The sequence below is a fragment of the Mus caroli genome, chromosome 2, assembly GCF_900094665.2.
Source record: "Mus caroli chromosome 2, CAROLI_EIJ_v1.1, whole genome shotgun sequence".
In the NCBI taxonomy this organism is placed as follows: Eukaryota; Metazoa; Chordata; class Mammalia; order Rodentia; family Muridae; genus Mus; species Mus caroli.
Window position 1 is genome coordinate 171,033,193 of NC_034571.1, and position 24,690 is coordinate 171,057,882.

Consider the following 24,690-nt stretch of genomic DNA (forward strand, 5'->3'; position numbering starts at 1 on the left):
TTTATGGTAATGTGCGTTATTTGATCAAGGGAGGCTGTGGAGTCACAGAGATGTGCCTTTCACATGGCTTGGGCTACAGGGTANCTCCTGAGAAGAGAACACTAATGAAAGATTCAAGTAGTTCCCAGTGAAAGGAGACTACTGGCACTGTAGGGTCTCATTGCTAGCAGGTCTCAGCAGATGCTGCTGTGCNGTACCCCCTTCTCATTTCTGTATTCTATGGAGGGGAGATTTACAGAGGGACTGCAGACCTATATTAACAGGGCACAGAGTGGCGTGAGTCCTAGAGATCCTGAATCGTTACNGGATGTTAATGTTACCCACTTGTTACTGGGTGTCATCTTGGGCCAGACCTAAGCTAGGTCTGGATCTTGTTCATGGCTCAAGAATGCAAAATGAATGTCAGGTGTTCAGCTTTCCACTGTCTGTACTGTGGTCACTCACTACATGAAGAAGGGACTAATGCTCTTGTGGTTTCCAGCCCTGTGGGCAGGGGCTGACCAGGCTGGGTTAAGCAAAATGGTAAATGGAGAAGATATATTAGAGGACAGCCTTGAACAGGATACTGTCACAGTCAATGAAGCACCTAGTCCTGTGCAAGAAGACACATGCAGGGAGAAGAGCCAGAGAAGGAACAGGTAGTGGGAAGCATCTAGGAACTGGTACTCATTGGGGCCTAGCTGGAGAGGGAAATTTAACCTCTTTTATGTATATGAGTACACTGTAGCTGTCTTCAGACACTCCAGAAGAGGGCAGCAGATCCCATTACAGATGGTTGTGAGCCACCAAGTGATTGCTGGGGATTGCAAGGTACCCGCACCGCGGATGGGCAGGGGCTGTGCCGCATTCCCGCCTTCCGAGTCGGCCCCTCGGCCCCCCTCAGCCTCTGCCAAACCAATCCGCTGTTTCTCTTCGGCCAAGAGGCCCTTGACCTCAAGGCTCTCGATGGTCTTGTGTGTGACCTGGCTCCCCGGCCTCCCTGCGAGCACTGCGAAGCGGCGTTCCTCGGCTCCCTCTCAGTTCCTAGGACTCAGGAAGATTAGTCAATGCTCTTAACCACTGAGCCATCTAACCAGCCCTGAAAATTCAATCTTGTAGGTGGGGCAATTCTGAAAGAGGGGGAATATTGTTTTAAGGATTTTTTTTCTTCCGAAAAACATTAAGGGCCAAAAGAAATTGGAAGGCTTGCTTTTAGCAGAGAGTTAGTTGCCCAATGGTCACGACTTCCTCATTTGGAATCAGAGGGCACTCTTGTTCTCCTGTCAGTGTTGACACACTAAAACCATAAGAACCTCAAAGCTCTGGAGTGATCTTTGGAAATTTACTTTAGCCTCAGTTTGCTCATCTGTAAACTGGGAGGGGCGCCAGTGCTGGCTCACCTGTTGCTGTGAAAAGAAAGTGAGAAAATACCGGAGTGCTTACACTGGGCTGGGCTTCAGTTATTTGGAGGGTCCAACAGGTCCCTGAGGTGTTCAGTGCGGTGTGAACTCTTCCAGTACCAGAGTACAAGCCTTCCAGCAGCCCCCAAACAGCTGGCCTACTAGTATAGGAATCCAGCTGGAGAGAGCGGCACCTGCAGGGCAAGAGGACGAATNGCGCTCTCTTCACTTTTAGTGCACTCCCTAGACAATAAAAAGTCTCCATAAAGAGGCTGCAAAAAGCAAGTTAATTGGTACAGTGTTTGCCCAGCATGCATTAAGCTCTGAGTTCTCGATCCCCAATACGGTATAAATGAGCTGTGATGGCTTGCTCCTGTAATCCTAGCTCTAGGTAGGTGGATGCAGGAAGATCACAGTAAANTCAAGGTCGTCCTTTGCTGAAAGCAACCTGACTCAAAAACCAAAAGAATTTACTTTTGGGGAGAGGTTGACACGGGATTGGGGAGTACACAGGCCTGAGTTTGACCTGTCGAGGTGCAAAGTCAGAGGTCTTGTGGGCAGCCGAGGTTACGGTGGGAAGTCGGCGAACTGCAACACAATCCGAACCATCCATCCCTCAAGCTTCAGCTGTTCTGCCCTTTTTCACCCTAGAATTTTACTGTGGAACCAGACTAGAAGCATTGCTTCCTGCTTCGCTGCAGTCTGACCTATCAAATTGAAAGATTTGTCTTAGGTGGGGCCAGAGGACGTTCTTATTGGACACTACTTCACCGAGGGCGGGAAGAAGGCGGAGTACGAACNCGAGCGGAAGGAAGGCGGCGCGTCGCTGATTACGTAAGCGACTGCGGCCCTACAGTTCCACTGGCTCGTGTGTACGAAGCTGCCAGCTTGCAGTTCGGGGCTGGGCTCCTGTAGGACCTGCGATCCCAGCACCGACGCCAGCTACACCCAGCTGCCGCCTGAACATGGACTCTGCTAGCCAAGGTACCCGCACCGCGGATGGGCAGGGGCTGTGCCGCATTCCCGCCCTCCGAGTCGCGACTCGGCCCCTCGGCCCCCCTCAGCCTCTGCCAAACCAATCCGCTGTTTCTCTTCGGCCAAGAGGCCCTTGACCTCAAGGCTCTCGATGGTCTTGTGTGTGACCTGGCTCCCCGGCCTCCCTTCGGAGCACTGCGAAGCGGCGTTCCTCGGCTCCCTCTCAGTTCCTAGAGTTTCATAACTCCAGACATTTCTCCTTAATGCGCTTCACCCTCTGTCTGCCTCTCGCTGGCTCTGCAATTCTTTATCTTTGGTTGGGCCGTAGGGGATACCACATCTGGTGCTAGGCTCCTGCGGAGACGTTGTGGGCGGCTCCCTACGGGGAAGGGGCGGTGCAACTATCCTTGTGTTTAGAGCAGCGCCTCTTGGGTGGTAACTCCAATGTAGCCTACTTAGAGGTTGTCTCAAGGGAGAAGGGTTGAGTGAGTCAGGGGCACACCCAGAACACCAGATCTGTTGCCAAAACAGACACCTGAGGCCAGTATGGAGTTGCTACGGAGAAGTGTGGTTCAGGCTCAGGAGATTAAAATCTTGAGAAGGTGGTACAACTGGGGATGCTTAACTACACTGGCTAAATTGAAAAAAACCTTTCTACTGTTTGGCNTGCACTAACACATTACCTAAGCATTAGAATTTCTGGGTTTTTATACATTCTGGATTTTTTTTTCTACCTTGAAGGGAATTTGCAAATTCAGAAGGCTATCTACTGTTTTATTTTCATCTTTAAGTGGTAGATTCTGATCCCTGGAATGACACTGCTAAGGATGTGACTCAGTCATTGTTGTGTGACAAAATGTTTCCTGGGAAGCCAGGNGTGGTGGCGCATGCCTTTAATCGCACGCCTTTAATCCCAGCACTNGGGAGGCAGAGGCAGGCGGATTTCTGAGTTCGAGGCCAGCCTGGTCTACAAAGTGAGTTCCAGGACAGCCAAGACTATACAGAGAAACCCTGTCTCGAAAAACCAAAAAAAAAAAAAAAAATTTCCTGGAAGATGCAACACACATCTATCTACTCATCCCAGATAGGGAACTCAGAACAGACCAAAGGTACAGATATCACCAAAGTCTACTTTAGTGAAGTAATGTGCTTTTTTAGGGTTATTTACAGGGATGTGGGCAAGGGGTTAGTTACAGGAGCAGAAATGACCCAAAGATGGCCGCAACAGCAAAGTCCACCCCAACCTGGGTGATAGTTGACAAAGCTGAGAACCTTGAACACAATACACAGCCTGCAGGCAGCTCAACAGGTTGGAAAGTGTCCTTTCGAGGAGCCTCAGTTATAAAGAGGTTTACCTCTTCCAAGCAACTGGCCTGGTATCTGCTTCTTCCCGGCAGCTCTTCTGGTCAGCTCTTCTGGTCTCAAAACTCGGCTTTGAAACCTTTCTCTTCTGAGAGTCGTCTTTGCAGCTCAGNTTCAAGTTGTGAGGGACTCTCAGCTTTTATTGTTGATTCCAACTGGGAGGGACAATGTGATTCTAGTTAGTTTNGGGGATTTCCTGAAGCTATTTTGAGTTGTTTACCTTTCTGCTTAAAGGTTTCCCTGCTGGATGGAAGTTTCAATCTCAGAGGAAACTATTACACAACAGTGTTGGGAAAGGTCTTTCCCAATTATGTGTGAGGTTGTGTTCTAGCCTGGCATCACAATAAAAAGGAAAGGAGAAAGAGGGAGAGGATGAATTTGAAGCCACTGGCATCATCACCAAGTATTAAAGATAGCTTATTTTCCAGCCAGGTTCACATAAAACTTGGTTATTCTGAGTGCTGGTTAGTTTTTATGTCAACTTGACACAAATTAAAGTCATGTAGGAAAAAAATTTGAAATTAATTTTTTGTTTTTCCAGATAGGGTTTCTTTGTATATCCTTTGTTGTCCTGGAACTAGCTCTGTAGACTAGGCTAGCCTGGAACTTACAGAGATCCACCTGCCTCTGCCTTCCAGGTGCTGGATTAAAAGTGTGCTCCATCACTGCCCTTTGGGAGAAGGAATCTTAACTGAGAAAATAAGGATTGGAAAATCCTCCAAAGGAAAGGCCTGTAGGCCTTTTCTTGATTGATTGATGTGGGAGGACACAGCTCCCTGTCACCCCTGTGTAAGTGGTTCTGATGGTATCAGNAAGCAGGCTAGGGAACCCAGTAAAAGCAGCATTCTTCCATGGCCTCTGCTAAGCCATCTCTCCAGCCCCCTGGACTACTTTTTTTAAAGCAGGGTTTCCTTACCGTAAAAGGTAGTATTTTCACAAGTGAAACAGATCCTAAGGTTTGGCTGCCTTAGCTAGTGTTTCTTGTACTCTAGCAGCACAAGGTGATACTGGGTTTGCATCTCATGTGCCCATGAAATAGCTGTTCTCCGTCCATTGTGCAGACCATCATCATAGACTTTTAGAGATATTTCTAGTTTTCATGTTCTCCTGTCCCCCTTTGGTGACCCATCTCCTTCCATTCTTACTTGACACTTTCTGACTTCATTCTTGTCTCTGGCAGATATCAACCTGAATTCTCCTAACAAAGGTGTGCTGTCTGACTTTATGACTGACGTCCCTGTTGACCCAGGTTTGGTCCACAGGACTCCAGCTGTAGAAGGCCTGACAGAGGGGGAGGAAGAAGAGCTTCGGGCTGAGCTTGCTAAGGTACTGTGGTTTTATTTTCTGTCTAGAGAGGATCATGAGTCCTGGGTTGTACAGAGAGTAGAACACAGCATATGCAATGACAGAGCTGTTGNTGGGCTGCTTTCTGTGTCTACTGGGCTATCTCTTTGTATGTGCCTATTTCTAAAAAGTAGACTGAGTCACCTGGTGGAGGCGGCAGGGTCTGATNGCATGTCACCACCTCTGTCTGGAAACACTAGGTGCTGCATGAAGAGGTTGTCTATACAATAATGTTTACACATGTGCTGTTTGCTGGTATTAACGTTTGAATGTCATTTTTAAGATATCATTAATCTATCCATTGGATCTTTTTAGTTTTATTTGTTTTAGGTTGGCTCTAACTCATAATCCTCCTTCTTCTCTCTATCTTCCAAGTGCTGGGATTACAAGCAACTGCCACAATGTTTAATTTTGTTTCTTTTTATTGTCTTTTTAATAAGGCATTTTACCCTCATGTGGGGTTAAGAAATTCTCCTAAATAGCTGAGACTATAGGACTACTGTACCACCATGCTGACTGAGAAGTTCTTTTTCAGTGTAGCTATTTATACTGGTACTATAACTATTGACAACACATTCCATAGTGGGAAGGCTTCAAAATTGTTCTTTCCAGAAGTCACTTTTTAAAAAGTTCAGGTCATTATTATCAAGAGTCTTTCTTGGGGCTGGAGAGATGGTTCAGTGGATAACAGCACTGGCTGATCTTCCAGAGGACCCAGATTCAATTCTTAGCACCCATATAGCAGCTCACACCTATCACTAACTTCTGTCCAGGGCTTCTGACTCATTCACTTAGACATACATACAGGCAAACACCAATGCACATAAATTATATATATATTTAAAAGCTGGGTGGTCATACATAACTTTCATCCCAGCACTTGAGAGGCACAGGCAGGTGGGTCTTTGAGCCTCTTGGATCTTCTAGGTTAGCTTGGTCTACAGGCTGAGTTATAGAACAGCCAAGGCTACACAGAGAAACCCTGTCTTAAAAAATGAAAAAGAAAGAANAACAACAACAACAGAATCTCTTATTCTCAAGCTGCCATAAGAACAAATGAAATTTTCTTTTCGATTTGAGTAGCTGGCTATTACCAAAGCTTGGAGCTGACTTCTGGAATACCATAATTGCCATTAGAAATGCTTTTCTCTCACCTGGGTGTCTGTCCATCTGTCAGTTCTGCTTCCTTTTCACTGTATAGGGGATTCCCCTGTGGGTCTGTGCTGCTAGCAGCTTTACCTGCTGTGTCTAATTGGAAAAGAGTCTTATATCCTCACATTCATGTCCAGGCTCATGGACGAACTCTGATAGGGTTGGCTCACTTGGTTATCCTGAAACTTAAGCATGATGGAGAAGTGGTTGGCAGTCTTAAAGAGCTGCTCACTAGGCCGGGGGTAGAAGTCTTTGGAGGTTAAGGTACTGATTCCAGTTAAAAGCGGAACAGCTGCCATTGCTCTTTTAAGACAAACTGTTTTGTTTTTCAAGACAGGATTTCTCTGTGTGATCCTGGCTGTCCTGGAACTCTGTAGATCAGGTTGGCCTCAAAATCACAGATATCTGTCTGCCTCTTCATCCCAAGTGAATTAAAGGCATGTGTCACCACCACCTAGCCAAACTGTGTTTCTCTAAGTGAAAACTTCTGAGAAAATGTCATTACAGCATGGCCACGGATATTTGTTGGTCACTTCCAGGAGTAGTCAAAGCATTTTGTCAACTGCATTTTTATTTTTTGTGGTACTAGATTCTAACTCATGGCCTTATGTATGTAAAGCAAGCACTCTACCAACTGAGTTATATCCCTAGCCCTGCTTCTTTTATAGGTGGAAGAAGAAATTGTCACTCTGCGCCAGGTGCTGGCAGCCAAAGAGAGGCACTGTGGAGAGCTGAAAAGGAGGCTGGGTCTCTCCACATTAGGGGAGCTGAAGCAGAACCTGTCTAGGAGCTGGCATGATGTGCAGGTCTCTACTGCGTAGGTACCAGCCCCATGATGGGGATATTTCCTTGTCTAAGAAATTGTTTGTTTGGGGTATGCCTCTTTCTACGTGGGAGAGTGTAGAAGTGTTAGGGAATGAGATACAACAATCAGCATTGAATGAGCCCACTGGACATAGCTAACCAGAAGACTCGAGTTCTTATGGACTGTGCCTATGTTTACTCATGGAGAGAATCTGTATATGTTTGAAAGGTGGATGGACTTAACCAGGTGTCCAAGTAGAAAGTGACAAGAAGAAAGTTTTCCCCTGGGTCAGAATTAGTCACAGCATCAATAAGGTCCTTAGAATAACTTTTCTGTATGTGTAGAAGTGGGTACCAGGCTCACATGTGACTGAGGTGTCAGAACTTGGTAAGAGTTTGCCATGTTTGTATCCATATTTCTCCTCTGATACAGCATTCCTTTGGAAAATACCTCTAGAAGCCTTTTATCACAGAAGCAAAAGTNGAATCACATTATCTCACCTGTAGAAACCCCATGCTCTATATTAGGATGTTTGGAGCTTTGAGCCCAGTTTCTTGGTAACGATCAGAGCATGCAGGGGCCATGGTCTGTGCTGTTCTCAGGAGCCTTTCACGATTGAAAGACCAGGTGCTCCTGTGTTGTGTTTGGGAAGGGGCATGGTTATCTTTGTCCTGTAAAGTCCTAGGTAGCCCTAGGCCTCTATGGCTGTGGTAGTGGCTCTGAACTGCAGAGCAGTAGTATTGCCAGATGGTGTTTCTGTCTTCTCTGGAACCTGCATCCTGAAGCCTGGGTTGAAATCCTTCCAAATATTCACCACAGACTTTTTGTTTCTAGCTATGTGAAAACGTCTGAGAAACTTGGAGAGTGGAATGAGAAAGTGACGCAGTCTGACCTGTGAGTGCCTGCCCGCCCACGCTGTCAGTGTCCTTCCTCACTCTTCTCTGTCTCCCTGGGGCGGGAAACTGTGCGTCCTGGGCACAAACCGCCTTCAGTGCTTGCTGGCTATCATTCTCTTTCCAAGCATAAGTAAAAGTATACTTTAAGTGCCTGAAAGGTGGGGTACAATAGTTTGAGAAATCCACTCAATCAACAGACCATGCTTAAAGTTATCAGTGTCATCAATGTCTTTTGTGCACCTTGACTTAGCAGTGACATGGTGGTTGATGCTGGCTATTTGACAGTGGTGGAAATTTTTTTTTTTTTTTTTTGGTTTTTCGAGACAGGGTATCTCTGTGTATCCCTGGCTGTCCTGGAACTCACTCTGTAGACCAGGCTGGCCTCGAACTCAGAAATCCACCTGCCTCTGCCTTCCAAGTGCTGGGATTAAAGGCGTGCGCCACCACCGCCCGGCATACAGTGGTGGATTTTTGTACTTGCCTTCCTGTCTTCTACCCTTAGATTCAGTTCCAGCTATTGGGGTATGAGAGATTCTTGAATTGGGGTGGAGATAGTGACAGCACATGTTGTTGGGCTCATGAAGTTCTGTGGTCTGAAGGTTCCACACTGTCAACCACATAAAATATCAGTAGAGCATGAGTTACTTGTAGACAGTCCTACATGTCTCTCAAAGCTATAGTGTAGTGACTTGTGTTGTTTTGGGATCCTCGGTTTAGTTAATGATCTGTTAATTTACCTGTGTACTAATGAGATTATAATATTTTTGTCATCTATCAGGTTGATGCATGATTTACTCAGACCTTGGATATGGTTTCTGGCAGGATTTGACGGCCACAGAATAGTCTCCCTTTAGTAGGAAATGCTGACATGGTTATTTTTAGGGGACTCTCTTGGACCTGCCAGCAGTATAAATAGTGACACAGAGTCTTCTATATAGTTTAAAGCTTAGGCCTTTCACTGGGGCAGTCTCCCAGCTAGCTCATCTAATTTAACCCAATTATTCTAGCCTCCATGTGGGTAGCTCTATACCTCTCTGGTTCCACTGTCTGTCTGTTCCCCTCTGTGTCTGCTCTTATCTCCCTGCTTTACTCTCTCTGCCCCGAAGTCAGTCCCCTATTTCCTTCCCAGCTATTGGTCATAAGCTCTTTTTATTACAACCAATCAGCAGCAACACAACCTCTGATACATCATTAGATTGCCTTTAGGCAGGTGAGGAAGGATGAATATTTACAAAATTGAAAATCAGGTGATAGGCCATGGAAAAGTCAATACCAAAATTCTGTCAGCAGTCATTTCTCTGCAGGGTACAGAATTAACAATTGAAAATACAGAGGCATACTTTCACACAATGTAAAGTTACTGNAACAGTTACAAAGCTTAAGGGAGAAGTCCTTTGATAGTGCAGATTCAATGAAGATAGTCTTGGGGAAAGGTTTATTCATTGTGTTTGAGAAATTACTGGGTATAGAGCTGTTTGTGCCTTCTGGAATAGTTTCTCAAAGAACTCAGTTAAAATACATGGAATCTTGATTTTTCCCAGAAAAGCCTATGGCTTTGTGTAGAAATGTAGCTAATGGGATAGCCATTGGAATCACTTCTTTTGGCATAGGTCTTTTCCAGGGTTTTGTCCCAATTTTGGGGGGAAGAGCTGTTAGCAGTGATTCCTAACTGGGAGGCATTTCTGCACCGAGATACCGGGGGGTTAGGGATAGGACTAAAGATGCTACTTGCTCTGATTCCTTTGCCTGGCTAGTGCCTTTTTTGATCAGGAGACACACTGCTAGCACGAGTTACTATCCAGAACTTTCACAGAGGAATGCCATATGTGCAAACTTCTTGACCTTTTTGACCCATGAATTTGTAGATTCCTTTCAGCTAGTAGCATGCTGCAGGACTGGAACAATATAGGGTCATTAGGTGTGACTGTCTGCTCTGTGTGCATAGCCCTGGGAAAGTTGTGCTGCACTCACATAGCTGAGATGCTGTGGAGAGCCCTGTGGCCTTAGATAGCCATTTGTGTGTAAAGGAGCACCATGCTCTGTGGGTCTTGAAACCTTGAGTTCTTGTTATAGGTAGCTGTAACTAGAAATAAGAGTATTGAGTGTATCACACAAATTCTGTCCTTACTTGTTGGTTCATGTTTCATTTTGAGTTATTTGGGCTACAGTTAACAGCACAATTAGTGTTAATCAGGGTAAGATGACAGAAGCTTCTAGCTTTGCAGTGTAACAAGATTTCCTAGGCGTGGGCATTGTGATAATTGTTACTGTGGATGGGGAGCTGTATCCTTTGGTAAGCCGAAGAAGGAAGTGAGGGAAAACACAGCCACAATCGCTGACACACACACTCCCTGCTCTAGGTTCTTCTACAACAGTGGACAGTGGTTCTCAACCGTCCTAATGCTGCAACCCTTTAGCACCGTTCCTGATATTGTGGTTGGTGACTCCCAACCATAAGATTATTTTCATTGCGATTTCATGATCTAATGTTGCTCCTGTTATGAATTGTAATATCTGATATGTGACCCCCATGAAAGGGTCATTAGAACCCCAAAAGGGGTTATGATCTACAGGTTGACAACCAATGTTAAGTCTTAGGTAGCCNGGCGGTGGTGGTGCACACCTTTAATCCCAGCACTCAGGAGGCAGAGACAGGCGGATTTCTGAGTTCGAGGCCAGCCTGGTCTACAGAGTGAGTTCCAGGACAGCCAGGGCTATACAGAGAAACCCTGTCTCGAAAAAACAAAGACAAAAAGTCTTAAAGAGGAGCTGTCTAGGGCAGCACAACACAGTGCTCACTAGCTGGCCGTCGGTCTCTGCTTGCTGTCTTCCAGCAATCACCTTGTGAACTTAGCTTCTCCATTAGTGTCATGTAGTGATTCCCAGGTTTCCAAGGAGTATGCTTATACAAGCTGTCACAGTGGGCCTGTAGCACTGGAGTTTATGGAGTCTGTGGACCTGGGTGATAAGGACCTTATGACCCATCTACCTACCTCCCTTCCCTCCCTCTCACTTCTCCCTTTCTTCTTTTTTTGAAATAAGGCCTTTCTGTGCAGTTTAGTCTGGCTTTAGACTTTTTATCCTCCTACTTTAGCCTTCCCAGTGCTGGGATGATAGGAATGTGCTATCATGACTGACTGACTGACTGGAGTATGTTTATTCTTTTTCTTTCTTCCCTCCACCCCTGTCTTTTTCCTGTTCTCCCCCTCCTCCCTCTTTAGGTATCAGTTATCCTGAATTTCCACAACTAAATGCTGCTATTCTTAGTTACCTTGAATTTGTGTTTTAAAGAAACACTTTTTTTAGAAAAAGATTTTCAGTAAAGTGTACTTCTTATAGGAATCTCTCTTTCCTGGCTTTGGTAAGAAAGTACCATGTGGCTTGGGCTTGGGCAGGGTTAGGAGGAAGCTGCAGGGCCTTTATGGTCATTATGGCCTTTGTGGATCTGCCTTTAACTGCAGACTGACAGATGCTCTTACCATGCCTCCCATAGGAAGTAAGGATGGCAAGGGCTTGGAAAGCCAGCTATTAATCACTTCAAGCTTTACTAGGGATGTTGGAGAGAAGTTGTTTAGCTTACCATGGTGATGCTAAGTAGCCTCATGAGGATCTGTCTACTCTTGACCCAGTTTCCAGTTCTCTAGTTCCATCCAGTGAGGAGTTATGACCTAAAGGTTTCGAATGAGGGATTTGGTTTTTTGGTTATGGTCTTTGTCATTTTTTTTAGACTGTTGTGCCTTTTTTTTTGGGGGGGGGGGTTGAGATAGGGTTTCTCTGTGTAGCCTTGGCNGTCCTGGAACTCACTCTGTAGACCAGGCTGGCCTCGAACTCAGAAATCCGCCTACCTCTGCCTCCCAAGTGCTGGGATTAAAGGCGTGCGCCACCACGCCCAGCGGAAGCAAAATTCTTATGATGGACTCCATAGTATCCCNGTGAATCAATATGTTGATGGGTGGGATAACCCATTCATGTTACAGTTATAGAGCCATATCTTAGTGTGATGTGCATATGTGAATGGAGAAGCTAAGGCCACAAAGTGCAGAGACAGCAAGCAGAGACCGACAGCCAGCACTGTGCTGTGCTGCCCTACACAACTCCTCTTTAAGAACTAGACTTTTTAGAACAGGGGTTCTCAACCTGTGGATCACAACCCCAATGGGGGTCAAATGATGCATATCATAAAGTTACATTATAATTCATAACAGTAGCAAAAGTACAGTTATGAAGTAGCAATGAAAATAATCTTATGTTGGGGGTCACTAACCACAACGTGGGGAACTGTGTTAAAGAGTCACAGCATTAGGAAGGTTGAGAACCACTGTCTTAGAAGAACCTAGAACAGGCAATGTGTCTGTCAGCAATTGGGTTTTTTTTGGTTTGGTTTGGTTTGGTTTTGGNTTTTCGAGACAGGGTTTCTCTGTATAACCCTGGCTGTCCTGGAACTCACTCTGTAGACCAGGCTGGCTTTGAACTCAGAAATCTGCCTGTCTCTGCCTCCTGAGTGCTGGGATTAAAGGCGTGTGCCACCACCGCCCGGCCTGTCAGCAGTTGTTAATGGGACTGGTGGTCTTGGCTGAGGTGGATTGAGCATGAGGAATTGATGTTCATGTTCTGGAAGGATACTGTATAGACAGTCTGGAAATGAAAGGACTTGTTAGTGTAAAGAAAACACTACACAGGCACTAATCCACATTGCAGACATCCTTCATGGATGGATGCACTGGGGTTTGTGCTTTCTTGCCTCAGAAGACTTTCCTATGTGGGAAGAGGAAGGGGGAACTTTGAGCTTGAAGTGGCTTGATCAAGGGCTGAGAACGCTTTTGGTCTTTGCTGCTCCAGTATTGCCTGCCTAAGTGTGCCACCAGACCCAGAATGTCTGTGGTCTATTTTCTCTGTAATTGGCAGGTTTTGGCTTCCTGAGCNGACAGAACTATAAGAAAACAGGAGAGTGGTAAGACTCAGGTTATGTTTAGATGAACTAAGTTGAGGAACTGAAGTAGGTCCCCAGTGTAGGGGCTGAGGGAACATGCCCCAATGAGCTAGTGTGTGTTTACTACCTACCAGACTTCTCCCTTCGCTTGCTTTGATTGCTGTCCACACTTTGGGTTTATTGTGATGATGAACTGTTGCTGCCCTTGCTGTTCAGGCTAAGTAGTGTGTCTTTTTCCTAGCTACAAGAAGACTCAAGAAACTCTTTCACAGGCTGGACAGAAAACATCAGCTGCCCTGTCCACCATGGGCTCTGCCATCAGCAGGAAGCTTGGAGACATGAGGTAAGCAGTGGGAAACCTGCTTCAAGTCAAGGATTCAGACTCACAACCTAGAGACACCTATGACAACCTGGACCAGTATACTTGTAGACCTTTGTTTGTGGGAATTCCTCCTACTCCTGTTTTCTGCCTTTGGCCCTTTATGTATTCCTCAAGGAAAGAAAGGTCACTAGTCTCTTTTCCCTCTAGCTGTTTTACAAAGCAGTGATGTAGCCTGGGACTTGGAATCATGATGGGATAGGTTGTACATTAGGTTGGGCCACATATTGTCTCTAGGATCAGCATGGGGCTTCTTGAACCTAAGGTAGGTATGTTTGGGGGTGGGTATTACTGGTTATACCACTAGTATCCTGGCTAGCTCCCAGGAACTACCCATTCTTTTATTTCTTTAAAAATTCTTTAAAATTCTTTAAAAATTGGGCTGCTTGCTCATTTCAGATGTTCACTCTGTGTGTGTGTGTATGTTTGCGGGTTTTTTTGTTGTTGTTGTTTGGTTTTGTTTTGTTTGAGACAGGATTTCTCTGTGTAGCCCCAACTGTTCTGGACCTTCCTCTGTAGACCAGGCTCCCCTCAAGTTCACAGAGATCCACTTGTCTCTGCCTCTGCTGGGATTAAAGTTACATTCTTTTTGTAGACTTTTTTAGATACTGCCTCATTCTGGAGTCCAAGCAGGTCTTGAACTCATGGTAATCCTATGGTATCAGCTTTCAGAGGTACTACACCCAGCTTTTACTCCTTTTTTGCTTATTCAGACCATTCTGGGTAGAAATCTGACAGGGTAGGCAGCCCTGACAGGTGTTGACATGCACCTGCCTCTGTCTCTTGAGTATTGAGTATTGGCTACCATGCCCAGCCTGTTGAGTTTTCTTGATTGAGCTCTTTTTTATATAGTCTACCTTTCTTTGGAAGCATAAGGTCTGATCCTGTTTGGTTTCTTCTCCTCCATGTTAGAAAAAAAAAAAATGTTTCCATTTTTTCTTCAGAGAACTGAGATTTTCTATTGACCCCCACAGTGTGTAGTCTTNGGATTATGACAGGCAGTCAGCAGGGCCTCTGTGGCAATGCTGCTCTCATAGCACTGTGAGAATGCTCGGTTTCACTGCTCTGACATGTGTGGGCCAGCCACACTGATGGGGCTTCCAGAATAAGGTCAGATGAATTGACTGGATCTCTTCAGTTGGATGGTTGTGGTCACCNTGTCCAANTGTTATCATCCCCCAGGGAGGAATATATCTGTTGGTGTTTGTTGTAAACTGATCTCTCTTGCACAGAAGAACCATATCTTCTTACAAATAATCACAGTGGTTTCTGAGGCCCAGGTCCATCAGGCTCATGGATGAGCATTCTTAGTTCTCGAGAACGCCTGTTAGGCTCAGGAAGCTCATAGCATGAGTTTAGGGGTAGATGGATGATTCTGTCCATGGTGGACCAGTCCTGGAGCCACTGGAGCTCTAGGGGACTCTGATATACCTGGACTTGGGATGGGAGAGGGAAGGGGGAAATAGGCTTGGTGACCCTGCATAAACCTACAGAGTGGAGAGTGTGTTCTTCAGTGGTTTCTTCTGTGTTTGGAGTAGTCTCTGCTTGAGGACATTCATAGNATCCAGGAATTTAGAGGTGAGGGCCTGGTTGCACTGTGGAGGGGTTGCTTTGTTGCCATGCTAGCAGCTGTCCTTGGANCTGCATGTTCTAGGTTGGTGTGGGTGTAATACAGCCTTAGTGCTAGCTCTGAGTATGTCTGAGGTTGTGTTGTGCTGCTTGGGTTCTTGTTCAGCTTCAGGGAATGCAAGGTGCTTCATGGATATGAAGTGTTGGCCCAGCCTGGCTGGCTCACTGTATCATATCTCAAGTCTTTGCTCACTAGGTTACTTATATCTCAGGTAGTTTCTTTTTTTTTTTTGAAAGATTTATTTATTTTTATTATATGTAAGTACACTGTAGCTGTCTTCAGACATTCCAGAAGAGGGAGTCAGATCTCATTACAGATGGTTGTGAGTCACCATGTGGTTGCTGGGATTTGAGCTTCGGACCTTTGGAAGAGCAGTCGGGTGCTCTTACCCACTGAGCCATCTCACCAGCCCTCAGGTAGTTTCTTTAGACCTCTTTTTGCTTTCTTTGCTTTGACTTGAAATAGTGTGTATTTTTGTACATGTGACAATGCTCAGAAATACAGTGCCATGAACCATACGTTGTTTTCTTACACTTTCTAATCAGCCTTTTGTGGAGTTGGGATGGGGCTGTATATTCTGCTGTTCCTATAAGTTTGAGCACTAAAGAAGCATTCACAGAGTGCCTTTTCACCCACCAACCCCACTTAACCTTTTGAAATTTGAGCAGAGGGATCTAGGGCTTCTGTTGGGGGTCTTGTATGGCATTGGCCTCCCTTGCTTAATAATGCTCTCTTTCTTCTTTCCTCCTGCTGCTATCTTTCAGGGCTCATCCGTTCTCACAATCCTTTAGGTAAGGTGACCTTGGACCTGACCTGTGGACATATCTCTGTATTAGGTCAGGGAGGACTCTGCTAGGCCTGTAGGAGGCTTTGTTGGGTGACAGTAGGTAAACCAGTACAGTGGAAGTACCCTTTCCCTCCGGTAAAGTACTCAGTAGGCAGCTGTTTGCTCACAGGGCATGATCTGTATGACTGTACATTTTGAGTGCCTCATCTGAGCCTGATTAGATTGCATATTCCTGGGGCAATAAGTGACAGACCTAACCTCATATGGCAAATACATGTCTAAGTTTATGCCAGAAAATAAGCATTTTCACATAGGAGGAAACACCAACCCTATCCCTATGTTCTTAATCTTACCATGTACAGACCCTATTTTCTTGTTTGTGAGAAACAGTCTTATGGCCCAGACTGAGTTGTATCTGATTTATTATTTGAGAACCCTTATCGGGAGTCTTAATGCTGACACACGCAATATTGCCATATCCTAGTAGTAGGCACTGGGAGGTCTGTGGCCAAACCAGAATAATATGTGACTTTAAAAATATTTTTATTTAACTTACCCTGGGTGTTGAACATTATTTCAACTTTCTGTGGACATCTGAAGACTGTGAACCAAATATTTCCAAAACCCTAGACCTAGGTCTTCATACAGTTTCTCTGTTTTGTTGGTTGTTGTTGTTTTTTTCTTTTTCTTTTTCTTTTTCTTTTTCTTTTTCTTTTTCTTTTTCTTTTTTCTTTTTTCTTTTTTCTTTTTTCTTTTTTTTTTTAAGACATAGCTCACTATGTATTCCTCGTTAGCCTGTAACTTGTCTTGTAGACCAATCTAGATTCAAACTCGGCCTCCCCCATGGTGGGACTAAAGGTGTGCACCAAAGCTTCAGTTTCCCGGTGCTCCTCTTTGTCAGTGCCGCACTGCTCAGCAGTGGCATCATTGGAAACCTGTGGAGCTGGGAGGACGGGCTTTGTGTGGGAAGGGTCAGTGGCTCACCGACAGTGCTGCTGCTGCTGCTGCTGCTGTTTCTCACTGAGAAACTGGGTACATTTGAGCTAAGCTGGCAAGTGTGGGCTGATCTGGCAAGATGGGCTAATTCTTGCTTCCTTCTCTGCTTTCATCATGCTTCCAAGCAGCAGCTACTCCATCCGCCACTCGATAAGTATGCCTGTCATGAGGTAATGTATGCTTATTTCCATTGGTTTAGCTATGTCTCTGTGTTGGGGTGGGCAGCAATACGAGTCACACCTTGTATTTCTATATCCCCCAATCTATATGTCTTCATTTTCTGGTAACTAATCATTCTCTTAGTTAATGACTGTTTGTAAGCTAGCAAGAAAGAGCTTGTGGGAAGGAAATTTCTTTTGGGGCCTCCAGAGGGAACCATACTTCACAAGCGCTAGCTCTGGATGTCTGAGGTTTCAGGAGGGTGGGTAGAGAGGCTGGTATATACACCCGGCCCCTCCACAGATGGATCTCTGGAGACCTCATTCTCAGAACCCAACAGGAACACCTCTCTCTAGTGTGGTCTCTTGTCTCTCACCTGTTTGGCCAGGCATAATCCTCAGGAAAGTCCATCCTTGTTAGGAAGCCTGTTGGGGAATCTCTATTGTGTAAGGATCTCCTTTGTCCTCTGTTTCCTACCCTCTACTATTCTGAAACTGTGTGATTTCCTTTTTTATTTTTNTTTTATTTTTTTTTTAATTTAAAAAAANTTTTTTCAGGACAGGGTTTCTCTCTATAGTCCTGGAGCTCACCGTGTAGACCAGGCTGGCCTCTAACTCAGAGATCTGCCTGCCTCTGCCTTCTGAGTGCTGGGATTAAAGATGCCCACCACCCACTACCTAGCCTGTGATTTTATGTGGTTTATCTGAAGAGGCTCTAGGACTTGAAAGGCTCTAGAACTTTCCGTAATCCCAACACCAAAAAACCAGAGGAGATAACATTATCAAGAAAGTGGTTTTTTAAGGGATGCTCACTTGTACTCTACATATGTTGACTCCAGTGATTTCCTAAAATGTAGGAACTTGATGAAATAATTTGTGATAATGGGGAACCACATTCTTACTCTGGAAGTGGGTCAGCCAAGGGTGTCTTAATTTTTCAGTGCTAATGCCCCCAACAAGCTGCCTCTGAGTTTAATCAGGGCTGTCTACTTAGATTGCAGCAAGGATCCTGCATGCTATAGTCAGGGGTTTGTGGTATTCTTAAATGTCATCTGGACCCAACTAGGAAAGCACCCCAAAATGAGATCCTGTGTGGAGTCTGCAGGGCCAGCGTACTCCTTTTTGTGAGATTACATTTTTATATCAGATTTAGGAGCTGAACAGACTCTTAGCCCTAGGTCTTCAACCTGAGAAATGTAACAAAACGGGTCGTCATACCAACATCTCCCTCCTCTCTTTAAAGGAACTCAGCCACCTTCAAGTCATTTGAAGACCGAGTGGGGACCATAAAGGTAACAATCCCTGATCTGTATGTTTTCTTGGAGCATGGGTGTGATCTGCTGTATCTTTATTGTTGCCGCAGAACCTCATGTAGAGAACAGCAGCTCTCTTGTTGTTCTGTGGTGATGGCATCTTACTGAACTTGAAGTCTCAAAAAACAGCATGTTTTTGTTTGTTTTTAATTTTTTATTTTTGAGACAGGGTCTCATTGTATAGCAGCCCTGGCTGGCTTGGAATTCATTATGCAGACCAGGCTCACCTTTAACCAAGTTCACTTGCTTGAGTGCTAGAATTATAGGTGTGTGCCACCACACCGAGCTAAGATAGCATGCTTATTCATCAGGGCCTCTTTGCAGTCATGTCCACCTTTCTTCTTTTCCCTGCCAGCCTCTAATCTATTCTTTATCTCTGTAATTTTATTCTTTCAAGAATGTTTCTTAGGTTGTAGAGATGGCTCAGTGTGTAAAACACTTGCAGCATAAGAGTCAGAACTCAAATTCAACTCTATCTCTTTTTAAATTGATTTGGGGGAGGGTGTGTGCCATGGCACACATGTGGAGGTCAGAAGAAAGCTTGTCTCTCTTTTACCATGTTGATCCTAGGGATCAAACTCAGGTAGTCAGGCTTGGTGGCAAGAACTTTTTCCTGCTAAGCATTCTTGGAATCTAGATCCCTAGCCTGAAAAACCCAGGTAGGTGTGGTAGCCTACCTATAGTCTTACAGTGCCTTGAAGTTGGAGACAGGGAGACAGGATATCTCCAGGGCAAGCTGGCTAGGTAGACTAGCCACGTCACAGAGCTACGTTTGTAGTGAGATAAACTGCTTTAAAAAATAATGGGACGAAATATCTAGTGTCAACCTCTTGTCTCCACATGCATTCATACAATTGTAAAATAATCCAAGTTTTTCGTCCCAGCCATTCCTGAAATGATGACTCTGAGTTTCGTCCCAGCCCATTCCTGGAATGATGACTGAGTCTAACTACTTATTAATAAATGCCTAGGCCGTAAGCTTTGGCTTGTCTCTGACTTCCTCTTAACTTACTATCCCTTTTATTCTAACCCCAGTTCAGCCACATGGCTGGCTTCCTCTCGTTGTCTTATGTTAATCTCCTCAGCATTCTCAGGCAAACCCTTTGCACCTCTCAGTGTTTCCCAGATCTCTCTTCCCGCCACTCTCCCACCTTATATTTATCCTGCCTTGGTTCATTGGCCATAGGCTTTTTATAAGAGATTGTCTTTATATTCAACCATGCACATATAAGGAGAGTGTTTAATCCTAGCAGTTGGGAGACAGAGACANGCAGATCTTTGAATTCTAAGCCAGTCTGGTCTACATAGAGAGTTCAGGACAGCCAGGGATATAGAATATAACCTGTCCCAATTTTTTTTTCTTTGTGTTTTGCCTGCAAGTATGTATGTGTACTGTGTATATGTCTGGTCCTTTAGAGATCAGAAAAAGGCACAGGAACTGGAGTTAAGAATAGCTGTGAGCCATTATGTGGATGTTGGGAACTGAACCTGGATCCTTTCCAAGAGCAACAAGTGCTCTTGAACAGTGAGCTATNTCTCTAGTCTTCTCCCCCAGAAATATGTTTCTTAATATACAAAATGTCATCACTCTGATGGAACCACACAGTATGAGTGCTTTTCTAAACAAAATGTGTGATTCTTTTTTGGTTTTTCGAGACAGGGTTTCTCTGTGTAGCCCTGGCTGTCCTCGAACTCAGAAATCCTCCTACTTCTGCCTCCCAAGGGCTGGGATCAAAGGCATGCACCACCCCCTACCCCCACCCCCAGCCAAAATGTGTGATTTCTTGGAGAACCTATCCAGACTGTGTCATTGACTCATTGCTGACCAGTATCCATGATTCATAGACATGTGCAGAGAGTTGAGCATGGCCCTGGACCTATTCTGTTTCTGTTTTGTCTTAGACTGACTTACTTTCTCTGTTTTCTCTATAGTCTAAGGTTGTGGGTGGCAGAGAGAATGGCAGCGATAACCTCCCTTCCTCACCTGGAAGTGGTGACCAGACATTGCCGGATCATGCACCTTTCTANGCCTGTCCTAGCTTGCCAGCCACAGAGTACAGAAGCACACCCTCATCATCACAGCTGCAACTCTGCATGACAGAGCAACCAGTCAGAGACAGTGAAGAGCTGGTTTTGAAGACAGTCATACCCATGTTCATGCAGATGTGGCTGCCTTGGCATGAATTAGAGAACAGTCTTGTACATAAATGTTTTACACTAAAGTTCGTAGATGAAGCAGACCACTGTGCCATCCTTTCAAGGGCCACAGGAAATGGACAGGGTGGCGGGGCACTGAGGCCTGAGGAGCGCTGAACAGGAGCCCTGCTCCCTTTGAAGGTCTCAGCAGAGTGCTGAGGGGAGAAGTGTGAGTATTGAGTGAACAGTATTTCCTTCCTGACCTCCTCCCCTAGCTCAGGAGGAATACACTCACCTAGGTAATATCGCATGGTTGCAGTTGTCATACAGACTGAGAGAGTTGCCTATTTTCTGAGACCCTAGAAAGGAAACATAGCACCTGCTTCATTCTTACACTAACAACCTGGCTTTGGCAGAAGCAGATTTACTATTTTTTAAATGTGATAGCCTTTTCAAAAATTAAATAGGAAAAAAAAGTGAGGCAAGACAGCTTTAGCCTCATTGTTGAATATTATTTCTTTGAATTCAAGCTGAAACTCAAGCCTTACATTGCCTTATGCTTTGTTTATAGTCTTTTTATATATCTAAATAAATGAAGGTTCTTTAATGGGTTATGATACAATGTAGAATTTTATTCTAGCCCATCTCATACTCCTGCCAGTACCAGTTATTACATTTTCTTTCTTTAATACTTTCTCCTGGTGTGCAAAACTTGATTCTCTTAAGGAGTGGCATTTTCCAATAGCTTTCCACTCTGACCCACAGGGCTCTTGTGCTGTAGGTCAAGAGAGCTGAAAGAAGAAAAAAAAAAGCCTTTATCTTTAGCACCTGAATGGGATGTGCTCTGCACAGTGTTGCTTTACTGACAGTGGGCAGGGCTCTGGTCCATAGTCTCTGCCTGTTTATTACAAGGAGAATAAATGAACCAACCTTACAGATCGGGTAGGGGATGTGGTTTTGGTTCAGCCAGAACTCTGCTGTTATCTTTTCTCAGGAGCTTCAAAGATTTCTAAGTTCTTTCCTCCTGCTTCTAATTGCCACATTCTGCAGCCTCTCAATACCAGGGCCCTGTGTGTTGAGAGTCATGATTTGGAGAGAGGGGCAGCACTGTGCCTTAATGGCTCTTAGCAGGGCAAAGACTTTATCTGTTTGTACACATCTCTGCACTCCTAGGGTGAGGTGGGATTTGTCCATTTTAGTTTCTGGTTTGACACAGTGTGAGGTGTCTTGATTATCAAGTACTCCTGGTTTCTTTGGACACCCTTAGAATACTCTACCACACAAAGCAAGGAACAGCGAATAAATGNGGAACTGAAGAAGAGCACACCATTGGTGTCGTCTTTTCCAGGGTTAAAAACAATAGCTGTGTGAGGGAACACATTACAGGAGTGTAGGTCACTGATGTATCTTCCTACAAATATTAGAAGGCAACTTGCAATAAAGCATTCCTTTGGAGGAAAATCCACATCCATTTGTTTGGTCTGTCTTTTAGGATAATGACAAGAGATCAGAGTAAATGCATATGATTCCTTGCTTTGAATGGGGACAAGCAGGAGACAATCATGTATAAATTACAAGTCTTTAGTGTGCATATAAAAAAGGAGGGAATTGTATAGAAGCTGTATCTCTGGATAAGACCAAGAATATATACCAGGCGTGCAATGTAGGGGTTTACAGTCCATTATCAAGATTGGCTACACTGAAGAGGCCTTTTTGTCCCAGTAAACATCTAGTTTTGCTGACTTTTGCTATGAAGCTATGCCAGGAGCTCACCTGGCAGAAGAAGGCATTAGGAAGACCAGCATCAGACCCACTGAGAGAAGACTGTTACCCCATGGTACAACAATCCTTAGGAGGTATGCTCTTATTCTGCAGATGAGGGGCCATGTGAAATAATGAGTAATTGAAGACCCTTAAGTGCGTATCGAACAGGGTAAGTTGGAGTTGTGGGCCAGATTAGAAGGGCTAAGTGGTATGGGTGGGATGGGGAATGGCCCTCGCACTGGGCAAGCCTCGACCACAGGGCAANAACTACATCTGGGCTAGAAAGTCAATATTTGCACTAGATGATATTGGAAGGCAATTCACTATGCTCCAGTCATTAAGCAAATACTATAACATGCTCTGTGGATGAGAGGTTGCCTACTGGGCTTTGTGGGTCCATGACTGTGTTCATGGACCCAGGCCTCAGGACTGTACTCCTTAAAGAAGATGTGTTCTTCCTCACAACTCTGGTACTCATCACATGAGGTGTGATGAAGGTCTCAGTACTGTAGACTGGAGCAAGCTGAACAGGTAGAGCCAGGGCATGTTGGAGGGTTTGTACTAGGGAAGACTCCAACTGAGGATGGTGGAATCTGCCTAATTGATATAAAGGGACAAGATAAAGCTTAGCATCAAAGGCAAAACCTGAAAACCCCTCAAATATGTAACTGCCACCAGAATTCCTGTCATACAGTCTCTTAAAGGTTGACATACTAGCTTGGCATAGTGGCATATACACCTTCAGCACTTAGGACGCAGAGGCAGGTGGGTGTCTGTGAGTGTGAGGCCAGCCTGGTCTATGAAGAGAGTTCAAAGACAGCAAGGGCTACACTAAAAAACCCTGTCTATAAATCAAGGTTACATTTAGGTTATAAACAAACAAGCTTGCTAATTTGTGAGCATTTGTATGTTTTTTTTTAAAACATGCTTTTGCAGTTTACTGTGAAGAACTGTCAGAAGCATTGTGTGTNTGTGTTGTAGCCNTTCTTTGCCTATAGTTATTGTGTGTAGTTTAATGACTATATTTCATTTGAATGTGCTTATTTGTACAGTTGGGCAGTTTTCCATATTTACTTATAAGTTTTCTCTTTCTCCTTTTTTTTTTATTTTGTTGACACGTNGTTTTTCTGTGTACCCCTGGCTGTCCTGGAACTTGCTCTGTAGACCAGGCTGGCCTTGAACTCACAGAGATCTACCTGCATCTGCTTCCCAAGTGCTGAGAATAAATTGTCTGCCACCACCCCTTGGCCATTTTCATTATTATAAATGACATTACTATAGGCATCTCAATATGTAAAACTTATGTATTTGGAGACTAAAAAATATCCTAGATATGGAGGTAATCATTTAAGGTCTGATTCATCTTTGCAAATTCCCAACACGGCTTCATAGCTTCTGTCTTCAGTTGGTTCCAGGTCAATTCCATTATCTCTTCCAACTGTGGAATCGTTTGCTCATGTTCTCCCTCTCAAAGATCATTATATAGCTCTTACCTTAGATTCAGAACCTTCTGTCTCTGCTAGGATGACAGGCATGCATCTCTATAGCTAGCTTTCCTTCTTCANTCAATAGATAACCTGGCCTTTCTGCTTATTGGGTTTTGTTTTGTTTTGTTTGTTTGTTTGTTTTTGGCTACTTGATGTTGCACAACTTACTAAGTTTCTTGAGCTATCTGCTAACAATCTGGGCCTAGAACATGTGCCAATTCAAATTCAGCTAGCGTGCAAAAAGGTATAAGAAGAAGGGAGAAGACACTGTTAGAAAAGATTGGAATTTATTTAATGCATTATGGGNGGCCTTAAGTATTATCTGCTTTGTTTTTGAAAGCTGACTTGAAGACAGTAATAGTGGTACATATATCTTGTTGGTCTACCAACAGCTGTTTAATTGGACTTAATGCCTGCTCAATAAGAGGGAAATCACGCCTGATCCTGGAAACCTAGGCAACTATCTGGGGCTAGTGAAGTCATGGATCACGTTGCTAAACCAGCATAATCCCTAATTACATCCTAAATATTCATCCTTACACCTATAGGTTAAGTGTAGTTCTCACCCTTCATCAAGGAAAGCATCTTCTCCAGATAGAGATCATTACAGAAATTGAAACTGATCAGAGTGCAGATTGGTGGAGCCCAGTCCCCACAGATAGAACTCCAACACAAGTCCTGAACTTAAGGCTCAGAGATCATTGTGGAAGAAGGGGAGGAAAAACTGCAACAACCAGAGGGCCAGACAGTTCGCTCTAAGATTTATCTCCTTAAAATGTCAGAGAAGCTACGTCCATGAAGTAACATCTAACCAACATGGCTACCTAACTATGACCTGAACAAGGACATCATCAGCTAAGCATGGTGTAAGGGAGAAAGCACACAGGGCCTCAATCCTAGGTAACTAAGGAATTCTGAGAGCTGGAGAAATAATCTGTTTTAGGGAAGAGCATAGAAATTGGTTTTCCCATAGCAAATGATCAGCCTTGAAAACATATACCTACTTAACATACAGACTGAATAGGCTGNATTTATATATTTAGGAGCTNTATCACAACAAAGAAGAGGCTATGAATTTGAAAGTGTGAGTGTGTGTGTGTGTTAATATGAGAGGGTTGGAGCGAGGCAGGGGGAAAATGATGTAATTATAATCCAAAAAAAATTATAAGAGAAAAAATGGTGGGTAGGCAAGAATGA

General features: G+C 44.4%; 1 protein-coding gene across 12 annotated transcripts; it reads left to right on the top strand.

The window, feature by feature from the left end:
• The first annotated feature begins 2,174 nt into the window (after positions 1–2,174).
• On the top strand, positions 2,175–22,899 carry Tpd52l2 (TPD52 like 2). Of its 12 annotated transcripts, none has more exons than XM_029474038.1 (9): positions 2,222–2,363; positions 4,897–5,042; positions 6,881–7,029; positions 7,852–7,911; positions 13,085–13,186; positions 15,617–15,643; positions 16,761–16,805; positions 18,037–18,085; positions 20,039–22,891. In XM_029474038.1, exons 1-9 carry the CDS (start codon positions 2,345–2,347, stop codon positions 20,417–20,419), a joined length of 978 nt encoding a protein of 325 aa, XP_029329898.1. In that variant the 5' UTR covers positions 2,222–2,344; the 3' UTR covers positions 20,420–22,891. The 12 variants fall into 12 exon arrangements, with proteins under 12 accessions (XP_021010774.1, XP_021010778.1, XP_021010797.1 ...); XM_021155108.2 differs by having other exon boundaries at positions 16,764–16,805; positions 20,039–22,889; XM_021155115.2 differs by lacking the exon at positions 15,617–15,643 and having other exon boundaries at positions 2,175–2,363; positions 20,039–22,895.
• Positions 22,900–24,690: the final 1,791 nt, after the last annotated feature.